The following is a 13,734-nucleotide window of genomic DNA, read 5'->3' on the forward strand; positions in this document are numbered from 1 at the left end:
GTCACTTCCCGTGTATTAGCCACAGGACAGTGATTTATGCAAGTTAAGAGAAACAAAACCATATTAAAACCATATGAGCTGCCCCATGTATTAACTTCATAGCTGGATAGATTTGTTGCAAATTCAATGTATAAGCCACAGCTAATAGGTGGGGAATTAGGGTAGAAGCACAGAGAGACAGACAGGGAATAGCTTAAGGTTTTTATGTTGTATGATGTACAGTATGTACAGTAGGATAGGTACTGTAGATGAGTGGAGCTGGTGTAGAGCAACAGCATACTCAACCTGTAGACGTTGAGAGGTTCTGCACATGTCAAAATCTGAGACCCCTAGTACTGCATAGTTGCTGCATATGGAAAGTGAATGGGTAGTAGAGGTGCTATGTATATCTGTGTGTGCATTGAGCAGGCCTGAAGTAGTTTATGGATCGATGACTTGAACCCTTTTAGCATGTATGTACACTATATAGGTATGTAGATGTATATATATAGCCACGTTGAGTGTGGTTGGTTTGAAGGAGGGAATTTGTCTCTGCCATAAATAGCCCAGGAGTCTCAGAGCCAGATTAGCGATTAAAGGGGCGTTACTTAGCCCAACGGTCTTGTTCCTGTGGGCTGATAAAGCTCTCTCAGGGAATCCCTCCACTGATCTCCAACCTTTCCGTGAATCCGCTGTTCAGAGAAGGAAGATATATCCACACCCCAGAAATAATCAAGACCCAGAACGACAGACATATTGTACAGAGAATATGTTCAGATTGCTGAAACAGTCTCCAGACACTGTTTCTGGCAGTTGTACCATACATATCTCTCTTCATTCCACTGCTCAAGATATACAATGAGGCCCGGGTAGACCGGGTCCGCAGCTGAAGCACTCTGTCCGCGCACCATAAAAATAGTTGTAGAAGACTGGTGTAGCCAGTTCCGTTGATTATAGTGGGAGGCTGGAGCTAATTGTTGCAACAGAGCGGTTTGTTTACGTGGCCGCTGAAGCCTCCCTCAGACCTGATATTAGCTATAGCCGTGGGTGGAGGTGCTCTGCGTCGTTTGAGGGATGCCTTCATTGTGATGGCAACAGCAGGGTTGCTGATTAGGCAGATCCCAGGTGGTGTGAAAAAGCAGTTGCCGGGCAGGTTAGAATAGGTAAAGAGCCGCCCGCAGCTATGCCTCTGCCACTGTGTAGTGTAAGCAGACAGTAGCATTATAACAAGCCCGCTGTTGGTCCTGTCAGATCAACATGATGAATGGCATCTGGAAACACTGTCTCATGTGCCGATACTCCACAGCTGGGACAAACTCATATACTGTAGTGTTGGCAAGTTTTGAACAGACAGGAGAGCACTGCTGTTCATCAGAATCTATCAAAATAGTGTGTGTGTGTGTGTGTGTGTGTGTGTGTGTGTGTGTGTGTGTGTGTGTGTGTGTGTGTGTGTGTGTGTGTTTGTGTGTGTGAGAGAGAGAGAGAGAAAGAGAGAGGGAGGGAGAGAAAGTGAGTGTGTGAAGGGATCTGGGAGACTAGGGTCCAGTTCTCTAGGCAGCTACTCCTGCAGGAATGATTCTGTTGCTGTTTCAGAATGCACAAGAGATTGTATCAGAAGCAATTCAGCAGTGCATCTAAGGTATTGCATATGAGCCCTTGGCTTTGGCCTACCTCATTGCCCACCACTGTAGCTCATATCTGTGTTTGTGTGTCATGGGAGGGACGTTGCCAGCTCCTCTGTTATGTCTCTTTTCTCTGTTGTCCACTATCTGTGTGATGCTGCTGATACAGGAGCTGTAATAACAGGACACTGTGCTTGTTCTCCAGGGTGTGTTGGAGAGTTTCCTTGGCACGGCGTTGTCGGGTGCCATGTTCTGCCTGCTGGCTGGCCAGCCTCTCACCATCCTCAGCAGCACGGGGCCAGTCCTCGTCTTTGAGCGCCTGCTGTACAACTTCAGCGTGTAGGTGCCAACGCATCGACACCAGCACGACTCCCATATCTCCTTACCGCATGCAGTGTCCCAGGACCAATTGTGGTCCATGACCCCTTAGTGACAACAACTTATAGTTAATCGTCAGCCATAGCTTGCTACCAATGTGAATGAAATAGGAAACAACACAAAGGTAGTGTCATTCAGGAGAACCCCAATTGAACCGACACCAACTACGACCAAAACATTACAATTCACCGCAACTCATCTATATTGGATGAAGGTAAATTACCCTCCACGACCTTTCAGAGGGTTTGAGTTACATGAAGGGAAAACAAGAGTCTCCCTTGGCGTGGTCTCTACAAAACACCACAAACAAGACTGTAGCTTGGGCAGAGGATTTGAAAACCAACCAAAGAATTTTCTGTTTGTGTAAACACATCATAACACAAGCAACCTTTCCCAAAATGCCAATGTATTACGGAGATGTTCTCAAGCACAAGTTGTTCTCAGGCACGATTGACTGAAGACACTGTGCTGGGACTGATTGTCTGTTCATTTCCACTTGTTTCCATGGTCTGCTTCCTGCTCTTGAGACCCGTCAGTCTTTTGCTGCATTTCCATAGAGGTAGCTCAGCTCCGCTTGCCAGCCCATTGCTCCCAGCTCAGTGTCTCAGCTACCATAGATTATTTATCAGAAAACAAGTCAGATTATATTATGATGTAGACCTGATCCTGCTTTAAAGTACAGGGGAGATTCATGTTAATTTGATTACCTTAATAATTTAATTTTAATTACATTTCATACACTTCTATTCCTTTTTACATATTTGTCCTTTTTTCACACTTACACTTTCACCCTCTTTTCCTCTCTGTCCTTTTGCCTCGTCTTTCCTCTCTCTCTTTCCTCGAGTGAGGTCAGACTCCTCTAAAGTTACTGCATGTCTGTTATGTTCCATTATGAATAATTGAATCTGATTTCATTTCAATGTCTGGATGAGGCAGAGCCAGTGGCCCCCTTCCTCTCTGGTTTCCATTATGTCCTCTAAGCCAATGGACAGATGCCTGCAACTAATCTCACAGGCTTACATCTACGCAGATCATTCACTAATGTTTAATCAATCATTTAGGCGCTAACATTTGTGGTGTCCATTTTTTAAAAGAAAGCTATATGCATTCTTATACAGTATATATTAGAAGAGACTGCCATAGTCCAACTCAAAATGTGTTCCAACTCCATTATATTTCCTCAATGGTGGAATTAGTAAACTTGGTTTAGTTGAACTGACAACATGACCGTTCACAGCAACGTTGCTCTCATACAAAGACAGAGATGTTCATTGTTTGGGACACGAGAATAACTGCTTTCTTTTCACCCCGTTCTCCAGCGACCACAGCTTCGACTACCTGCAGTTCCGTCTGTGGATCGGCCTGTGGTCCGCCTTCCTGACCCTGGTCCTCGTCGCCACGGACGCCAGCTTCTTGGTGCAGTACTTCACCCGCTTCACGGAGGAAGGCTTCTCGGCGCTCATCAGCTTCATCTTCATCTACGACGCCTTCAAGAAGATGCTGAAGCTGGCGCACCACCACCCCATCGCCTCGGACTTCGACATGAACCTGGTCACTCAGTACTACTGCCACTGTGCCCCAGCTGATGGTAAGCAAGCAAGGCGGGTGAAGGAGGATGTGTGATTGGAGCATGATGTGCTTACCGTAATTTCCAGAGTATTAGCCGCGGCTTATACACTGAATTTCTTCAGCTATTAGGTTAATACACGGGGACAGTTAATATGGTATATAGTTTTATTTCTTTTAACTTGCATAAAACACTGTCCTGTAGCTTATGCACAATGGGGCTTATATGCGGGAAATTACTGTAATGCTGCTCAGTTGGTTCAGCACGGTGCAACAAACACAGCGGTGCGGATGATGGGAAAATTGGATGATTTGAATCTGACAACACATATTTAGATTAAGTTACAGTGAAATAGGCTGTGACTTTGCGAATAATTCCTGGCAAACCAATCTTAACACCCTTGAAATCAGAGGGTGAGTTGTGAGTTATCAAGTTGGCAGTGCCTCTGTAACCAGGCCTTCCCGCAAATAGAGGGCAGAAATGCCCCGGTCCAGCCATTATTCCACCTTAATACCGTGTAGTGTGTACCCAGTGATAGTGATGTTGACACGCAATGTGATGGTATCTTTATTTGGTGTGTTGCATGTCAAACCCATAGCAACAGATAAGCAATCAGCTTGGCCAGCACAGGGACGTTTGGTTTCCGTCTACACTGTCAATAGGCAGCGATAAATCAGATTTTGCAGCACAAAACCCACTATTTTGTTATGAAACATCTGAACTCTGTGCCCTAATGTGTTCTATCACAACCTTGACATCAAACAAACCCATGGCATGGCAGTGAAACATTTGCATTGATATCAGAACTGTTTTTTTTCTTTGCCTGTAAGAATTGGTCAGAAAAAGTGTTTTATCTTCACAGGAAACAGTACAGGATTACAGAATGAAGTCCTGGATCCATTGGTGGTGAACAGCACTGATCAGGTGTGTGTGTGTGTGTGTGTGTGTGTGTGTGTGGTGTGTGTAAATTGTGTATGTCTGTCTGTGTGTGCGTGCATACGTGTGTGTGTGTCTATGTCTGTGAGTGTGTGTGTGTGTGTGCACCCTTTTGTCTGATAAACTAATTATTGATGGATCTCCTCTTTGTCCGTCAGTGTGTATTTTATTTAAAGAGAGAGAGAGAGAGGGGGGGTAATGTTCTCTGGTCTCAGAACATGAACAGTGGCATTCTGCGGCTGCGTTCACCCTCCTCGGGGAGGTCACAGCACAGTGCGCTCATTCATATCCCCCCCGCAAATGGGAGGCAGCCAATCGCAGAGGCCACTGAAATATGATGCTACCAAGAGAGCCCATGACACTGCGGCCACGAGGGGGGAATGTGGCTGTTGCTGCCTTCTCTACTCCGGAGTGCTGGATTTGCTCTCAAATAAACAAACTTCTTTTTATTCTAACATATTAATCAGTAATCCATCACCTTTTGCTCATTAGTCAGTAAATCCTTTAATAACTCGGATAGAAAAACTCACACCCACAGACTCACCAGCTTTCCCCCGTAATCACCATCTGTTTACTGAAAGAGACATACGCTATCATGTGTCTCTTAGAATCCATCTATTATATTGAAAGTTTGAAACATAAATATTCAAATTGTTTTTTAATATTATATACATGCCACACATCATATATGACTATATATTGGCTGTGGTATGTGCAATACATATAATATATGTATTATCACAGAGAAGCAGCAACTCTGTTTTTGCTGATTGTGTGTAGTCTTGTGTTTGCTGACATTGTTCTGTGTGTCTGTGTACAGCAACATCTCAATACCACGTGGGCGTCCCTGACCAAGAGCGAGTGCGCGCGCTATGGAGGTCAGCTGATGGGGCCGGCCTGTGGCTATGTCCCTGACATCACCCTCATGTCCTTTATCTTGTTCCTGGGCACCTACGCCTGCTCCATGGGCCTGAAGAAGTTCAAGACCAGCAGGTTCTTCCCCACTATGGTGAGAGATTGTCTAAGAAGGACATGGTGATGAAGTGTGCTGTTTTATTAGCAGGTCTACTCTCTTTTTCCTCTCTCTCTCTCTCTCTCTCTGTCTCTGTTTCTCTTCTCTCTGTCTGCCTGCTCCCATGCCCACACGCACGCACGCATGCACACACACACACACACACACACACACACACACACACACACACACACACACACACACACACACACAAGCAGGCAGTAGAACACTTTAGAAATGTCAGAGTTCTCTCCTGGGAACAGGTCACTTTACGTCCCAGCTTTGGCTGCCAAGAGTACATCATGCATCTCATATAAACTACAACTCCACACAGACAGACAGACAGACAGACAGACAGACACACAGACAGACACACAGACACACCCACAGACAGACAGACAGACAGACAGACAGACAGACAGACAGACAGACAGACAGACAGGCACACAGGCACACATACACACACACACACACACACACACACACACACACACACACACTGGCTTCAGTTACACCCATTCACTGAATCATGGGTGGCCTAACCTGTTGAGTTTCTCCTGAAGGTCATGCTGCTGCAACTTCACCTGCTGAGTTTGCATCTGTTCTGCTGCAGGTCTGTGTGTAGGCAAATCTATACACAGACCCATACGTTGTTTACTCTCAAAGGGTGTTATCTGTTGAGAAAATACCTAATCATATACTGCCTGTCTACAGCATCACCTAGCCAGGACTGCAGAGGTGGTCACTTTCTAGCCTGGGTCATTATGTATGACCAAAGAAATAAGTCAACTGCATCAACATAATAGTTTTGGTTATGTCAACACAGTACTGTTATATCATTATTCAAATGTGCGCTCTCTGTGTTCTGCAGGTGCGTAAGCTGATCAGTGATTTCGCCATCATTCTGGCCATTCTCATCTTCTGTGGAGTCGATGCCCTGGTCGGAGTGGACACCCCCAAACTCCTCGTGCCAAGCCAATTCAAGGTGAGAGCTTGTGTTGGAGTCTACCTTCTTATCTGGGGCTGAAGTGAGTGTAGTCACAGGGAGTAACATGCTGTGTGGTGTTTCACCTCTATTTAATAAACATTGTCTGACATTTTGACATCTCTCAGAAAGGCCTTTGGGAATGCGTCTGCTGTTCTCATCTGGGTCTAATTGGCGTCTGGGTCTGACTGGTGTAATATGTACAGTAATCCCTGCTATTTGAGCACGGCATCACTGAGCCCTGCTGAACCCATAACACTCAGCCAACTCCTGTTCTCTCTTTTTCTCCTAATATCAATCTGTTAGTCTCATATAGCGGCTTTCATGCAACGTACAAATACAAAAACACAAGGAAATGTTGGCATAGAAAAGGAAAAAAGAAGACATGACGGATAGACATGTGCAAACCCAGACAGGAACCCTATGAACATTTCATTTGCACACACACTCACACACACATTTTGTTCTCTTCTCCTAGCCGACGAACCCTGATCGGGGCTGGTTCGTGTCCCCCTTCGGGAAGAACCCCTGGTGGGTTTACCTGGCGGCCAGCCTCCCTGCACTGCTGGTCACCATCCTGGTGTTTATGGACCAGCAGATCACAGCCGTCATCGTCAACAGAAAGGAGCACAAGCTTAAGGTCAGCACAAACTACGGCTGTTAAGCTGATAATGGCAGGGCCACGTATTGCATTTTCCCACCGAATGATTGACAATGGCATTTTTGAGAATTAGAACTCAGTGTGGTGTGTGTGTGTGTGTGTGTGTGTGTGTGTGTGTGTGTGTGTGTGTGTGTGTGTGTGTGTGTTCTTCTGTCCTCTGTGTACAGAAAGGTGCAGGGTATCACTTGGACCTGTTCTTGGTGGCTATTCTCATGGTGATTTGCTCCTTCATGGGGTTGCCGTGGTATGTGGCAGCCACGGTCATCTCCATCGCCCATATCGACTCACTGAAGATGGAGACGGAGACCTCTGCCCCTGGAGAGGCTCCCAAATTCCTGGGTGTCAGGTTAGTAGGGGTTGGAGGTGTGGGGAGACTCAGAGGTCGAGACTGTAGCCGTTTACTAGAAAGAGGAGAGCACAGCTATGAGAAGTTCTACTATAGATTTTGATGGTGTTAAATTTTGATGTGGAAATCTACTGTGATATCACATATCATATCAGGTGTAATGGGCTTGTCCATAAGCACTCTCTTTGTTTCTTTAAACAGGGAGCAGCGAATGACTGGCATCATTGTCTTCATTCTGACTGGACTCTCCGTGTTCATGGCCCCAATCCTAAAGGTACTCACTCCGGAACAGAATGTCATGTGTGACTAGTCCTCTTCAGAGAGAGGAAGACCACTGTTAAGCCCAACGCCCACCAGAAACGGCGTTCAGCGGTGTTCGGCGGTCTGGGCTTGCCGCGCAGGATTTTAGAATAGTTTTCTAGCTCTGTGCGGCTGCTGCGTGGCAGACGTTTCCAGTGGGCGTTGCTCCATTGAAAACAATGGAATTCTAATTTTTTTCGTGGCGCGGTGCGCCGCGTACGCTTCTGGTTGGCGTTGGGCTTTACCGTCATTTCCCGACTATTAGCCGCAGCTTATACATTGGTTTTGCTAAATTTCTTCCGATATGAGGTTAATACAGGTTAATATGGTGTTAATATGGTTTTGTTTCTTTCAACTTGCATAAAACACTGTCCTGCGGCTTATATGCGGGAAATTACTGAAATGCTGCATGTCAATACATCCATAGAACCCTGCTGTCGATTCTAGGCAATCATGTGTTTTTCACAGTTGTAGTAATTTCAAAATGAATCCACAGTATTTAACACAGCAATTGTTCCTCTTTGGTAATTTGTGAAAAGTTCTAGTAGGGATACAGTATGTCTACCACCTAGGATTAGGGTTGGGGTTGATGTAATATATTTTACATGATGCATGTTAAAATCCACTATTTGTATGCAAGTGATGGGTCTGTCCTTCTAGTGGGCAGTTTTAGAACTACATGTAAGATCTACGTGGTGGACGTACTGTAGCTCTCTACTTCTGAATGATTAAAGACCTACTAAGGCTTAACAGTGCAGCCATGACGACACACACAAATATACAAGTCAAACGTATACAATAGATAGGGTAAGTGGAGTATATTTCATGTCATTAGGTTTAAGATGCTTGAGTGTGATGTGAGGTTGAAGAGTGTGGAGTGATTTGTAATGTTTTAGAGTATGTGTTAGCGACCATTTGTGTGTGTGTGTGTGTCTGTGTGTGTGTGCGTGCGTGCGTGCGTGCGTGCGTGCGTGCGTGCGTGAATGAACTTGAACCTTGACCTGCTCAAACAGCCTCTTGGCAGGTTGGCCCCACACATTCTAGCAGATTCTAGAGAAATGTAATGCAGTGCTGTTATATAATTATATGAATGCGTGCAATTGGTCATAAATCACAGTAGGAGGAGCTTTGTACTTGACCAAGTTCCATTAATGAAAAGGTTGAAAAAGTCCATCATCTCCATATTAGTTTTCAAAGTCCAACAATATGTCATTGTTAATGCTGATTACTGCATTTCCCTCCTTTTTGGTTCAACTTCACCCATTTCACCTCCTTTTCTTTGTATTTCCTGATCAGTTCATCCCCATGCCTGTGCTCTATGGAGTTTTCCTCTATATGGGAGTTGCATCGCTGAATGGTGTTCAGGTAAGCACCAAAACTAGACTTTAACCACAAACACACACGCACACGCACACGCACACGCACACGCACACGCACACACACACACAGCTCTTACCTAGATGTACTGTATGTCCTAGCTACATGTCTTGTCTTCTGTGTCTCTAGTTTATGGACCGTCTGCAGCTGCTTTTAATGCCAGCGAAGCATCAGCCGGATCTGATCTACCTGCGCCATGTTCCCCTGAGACGCATCCACCTGTTCACCTTCATTCAAGTGCTCTGCCTGGCCCTGCTGTGGGTGCTCAAGTCCACCGTGGCGGCTATCATATTCCCCGTCATGGTGAGAGGAAGAAGCACAGCGTGAGCACCAACTGATCCTGACACAGTTGGACGGCGTCAGCCCTGACACAGTCTCTTGGTTTCCTCCCACCTCTAGATTTTGGCACTGGTGGCAGTGAGGAAGGCCATGGACTATCTCTTCTCCCAGCATGACCTCAGCTACCTAGACGACGTCATGCCTGAGAAAGACAAGAAGAAGAAGGAGGACGAGAAGAAAAAGAAGAAAAAGAAGGGAAGCATCGACAGCATGATGAACGACGTAAGTTTGACTTTTGCTGATTCATCAAATAACTTTAAGATTATTTTCATGTAATGATTGCTAGTTGTGGTCGTTCAGCCACACAGTGCATTTGGATTGTTTTTGCATTATAGTTGTAACTCTGTAACAACCTACAGTAGCAGTTGACCATAGGCATAGTGTGAGAGAGGTCAGAGGTTAAGGAGTAGTTGACACCGCAGACCAGGTCATCACAGAACATTTCCTACATCCACAGTCTGACTGCCATCTCCATGACAACATACCAAGTATTAAAATCTCCATGGATATGATGGAGCAGGAGGCCATGTTGGGCGACGAGGCCTCAGACAGTGAGTAGCGGCTCTCAAGGGTCACCGTTTCCACTGACCCACATCTCCGAACTGGCTCCCCTGAGCAATCTCTGCTGAAGACCCTTCCATGGTTTATATCTGACCAGTCGTCTGATTTTCTCCACTGCTCTTATTGCCCTCTTCTGCTGTTTGCCTCTGCCTCTGTCTCTGCCTCTGTCTCTGGCACTAGCACCTGCTCAGGCCTGCCGCCCACAGAGATATGCTACTTTCCCCCCTCTTCTGTCCAATTTCACTAACACTCTGTGTCTTCTGATGAATCTTTTAGGCCTCTGCTGCGAAGCATGGTCTTTTAACCGTTATTAACCTCTTTAACCTTTCCTTTTCTTTATTTAATCATGGTCCCAGCCATTGACATGCTGTCTGTTTGTTCCACAGGAAATAAATCCAACACTCTCCTCTCTCCCTATTGACGGGATGCACTTTTTCCAACCCAAACCCAAGTTCAGGTAAGGGTTTCTCACGAGAACAATGAAAGAGTCAAAGGTGTGCGTGGGGTCACAATGTTCTTGATACAGAAAATGAAGTCACCGTGTATTGATCGGATAATGAGGATGTGTAATTGCAGTGTGTGGTTGCCAAGACTACTGAGTATGAAAGACTGAGGAGAAGAGACCGAGGGAGTAAACTGATTGGGTTGTGACATGTGTTGTCTGTCTGCTTCAGTAAGCTTGGAAACCCCTTCAAGAACTCTGTGCCTCAGATTAGGATAGACCTGGAGCCAGAAGAGGAGCGCTATTTCTGGAAAGCTCCATCCTCAGAAACGTCTCTCTGAAGCCACATGCTGTCCTGCCAGACTTATCTCACCCAACCCCACTGAAGCACTCTCTAAAAGCAATGCTCTTACCTAGTCTTTAGTCGTTTTAGTATTGAGTTAGTGGAATGCTGTATGGCAGTGGTGAGAGAAGGAAGATGTAATCATTTTGAAGCTTTAATTCTGAAAGCAGCACCTCTCCTTGACACTATGCAGAACAAATGGAAAGGTATTGGGGTGTGTAGCTCTGGAAAATCACTGTAGCAAAGGTATTTGTGGCATTGCAAATGCTTATGTGCACATAGTACTGTATGACTTTTAGGATTTTTTTAATTCATTTTTGATTGCTTTACCAAACCAACTTATCCATATAGTGAAGGAGTGCAAATCTGTTCTGAGGTCAGTATTGGTCACAAACACCATGATGTATATGTAAGGTTAATTCAGCTCACTGTAAAATGTCTTCATTTTTCCCTTTCTTATTTATTTAATTCTTTACTATGCAAATTATTCCTTTTGTGGAGCCAAAGTGGTTTGTGAGAAACAGGTCTACTGTTTGTATGTATACATTTTATTGGAACTTTTCCTGTGTTTGAAGACACAGCCCTGGTGTTTCCTGTAGTGGGAAGTGTACGCGTTTTTTGTAGCTCTACCTCTTGTAATCTTGACTTTTAGGTGCCAGCCATTCAAAGTCTGAGGACAAACATTTATTTATGCAACCATGTATGCATATTAAATTGATATGATCTGGGTTTTTCTTGATTTTTTTTTTTTTTTTTAAACATTGGCTCAGTACTGGATATTTCTTTTTTTAAGATTCTCTGTAAGACTTCAAGCATGTAATAAACTAAGAGATTATTTGTATAGAAAAACACTATGTGACTCTGAAGTATCATATATTGTTGAAACATCAAGACCTGATTTGTTTTGTCTACTTACTTTGGAGTTGTTGATTACTTTCATTTTATTATTGTCTGTGGGGATTTTTAATGTATTATTTTTTAAGAAGTGATTTAGATACAGTATTGTCTTTTTTACTTGCATAACTAATTGACTATTGACTGCGAGGTTGTAAAGCACAGAGGAGGTTGTTGGTATGTTATTTGCTGCAAGTACAAATGTGGTGTAGGTAAAAGGAATGTAATCCTCAGCAACAGGTGGCAATCACTGATGAGCATACACATTACTATGTAGCTCTATGAGGCTCTTCAGTCCAGCTGATTCAGTCGCATTGGACAGGTCTCTACAATCTTCATATACCCTGTGACCCACATTTACACACGGTGATGTCAACCATATAGGATACAGTGGCTATAGTAAGTATTCACACCCATGCTAAAGTTGACTAAAAAGAGGAATATAAAATCATCTTTTGAGAATTGATTGTAATGCCTTAATTCAAAAAATGAGTAAAAATCAAACCGCTAAGGACACTAATTTTCTTTGTGATTGAAGAATGTATCGTAAATACATAAATGTTCTTCCTTAAATACAGGTTGCATAAGTATTCAACCCCTATGTTAAATTCCCATAGGAGCAGGAGGATTTTTTATATGTTTTTATTTTTAAAGGCCAGCTATTTCATGGATCCAGGATATTTTGCATCCTGATAAAGTTCCCTTGGCCTTTGGAATTAAAATAGCCCCACATCATCACATACCCTTCACCATAGCTAGAGATTGGCATGGTGCTTTTTACAGTTAGCCAATTAGCCTGTTTGATGCTCATTGAGCTCAATGCAAATCAAACAGGCTAATAGGCTAACTGGAAAAAGCACCATGCCAATCTCTATCTATGGTGAAGGGTATGTGATGATGTGGGGCTATTTTAATTCCAAAGGCTAAGGGAACTTTATCAGGATGCATAATATCCTGGATCCATGAAATAGCTGGCCTTTAAAAATAAAAAACATATAAAAAATCCTCCTGCTCCTATGGGAATTTAGCATAGGGGTTGAATACTTATGCAACCTGTATTTAAGGAAGAACATTTATCTATTTACGATACATTCTTCAATCACAAAGAAAATTAGTGTCCTTAGCGGTTTGATTTTTACTCATTTTTTGAATTAAGGCATTACAATCAATTCTCAAAAGATGATTTTATATTCCTCTTTTTAGTCAACTTTAGCATGGGTGTGAATACTTACTATACCCACTGTATTTGGTTATCAGTCCACTACATTTAAATTAGGTATGTCATACAAATGTGACTAGATTTGTTTGAGGTCTTGTGAGCAATATTCACAAGATTAGGATTGATTTGAAGGATCATGTTCCAGAGCTTTGTTCAATATTCTACAATATTCAGCACAGTGATCCTTACACAGGTCATCTGTCAGCAGCTGTATTTGTGTGTATTTTCTCTGACTGCCTACTGTATTTTACCATATCACCACTTTGTGACAATGAAGGTATTGTAATTAAGATTAATTAATCAAAACACCCATTGCTGGTTTAAAGAATCAAGTGCAGTAATTCATAACGTGATGCGTTGTGCACAAGAAGTAATCAAACCAGATGAGTACAATAATCAAGATGTGATGTCTCAATCAGTTTTGTAGCATCTTTGAAGGACTATACACCTCTGATCAAAAGGTTTTTATTGACATTCATATATTAACTTGAGATGTATGTCAGAAATAAAAATGACTGATGAAATGAAAGATTGGGTTCACATTTTTTGCATGTTGCTCTGAAACCATTTGTTTTCTTAAGTTTATATTTGAGAAAACTATCAGACAGCTTAACACACACACACACACACACACACACACACACACACACACACACACACACACACACACAGAGAGACACACAGAGACACACTAGTCTACACAAAAGTCACACACAAACACTAGTTTATAGTGTTTATAGTTATTTATAGTGTATACTAACCTCTTCTGAAAA

The 13,734-nt window shown here is 43.4% G+C and overlaps 1 protein-coding gene across 2 annotated transcripts in view; it reads left to right on the plus strand.

The window, feature by feature from the left end:
* LOC134100578 (electrogenic sodium bicarbonate cotransporter 1-like) overlaps positions 1-12,167 on the plus strand; it is a 32,760-nt gene extending 20,593 nt beyond the window's left edge. For both annotated transcript variants that reach the window (XM_062553839.1, XM_062553840.1), the window contains exons 13-26: positions 1,807-1,940; positions 3,299-3,567; positions 4,409-4,470; positions 5,303-5,491; positions 6,366-6,479; positions 6,958-7,119; positions 7,308-7,486; positions 7,688-7,760; positions 9,083-9,151; positions 9,293-9,466; positions 9,563-9,724; positions 9,960-10,053; positions 10,450-10,520; positions 10,738-12,167. In XM_062553839.1, the coding sequence (XP_062409823.1) occupies positions 1,807-1,940; positions 3,299-3,567; positions 4,409-4,470; positions 5,303-5,491; positions 6,366-6,479; positions 6,958-7,119; positions 7,308-7,486; positions 7,688-7,760; positions 9,083-9,151; positions 9,293-9,466; positions 9,563-9,724; positions 9,960-10,053; positions 10,450-10,484 (1,716 nt within the window). In that variant the 3' untranslated portion in view covers positions 10,485-10,520; positions 10,738-12,167. The remainder of the gene's footprint in view (positions 1-1,806; positions 1,941-3,298; positions 3,568-4,408; positions 4,471-5,302; positions 5,492-6,365; positions 6,480-6,957; positions 7,120-7,307; positions 7,487-7,687; positions 7,761-9,082; positions 9,152-9,292; positions 9,467-9,562; positions 9,725-9,959; positions 10,054-10,449; positions 10,521-10,737) is intronic.
* Positions 12,168-13,734: the final 1,567 nt, after the last annotated feature.

The sequence above is a fragment of the Sardina pilchardus genome, chromosome 14 (genome assembly GCF_963854185.1).
Source record: "Sardina pilchardus chromosome 14, fSarPil1.1, whole genome shotgun sequence".
NCBI lineage: Eukaryota > Metazoa > Chordata > Actinopteri > Clupeiformes > Clupeidae > Sardina > Sardina pilchardus.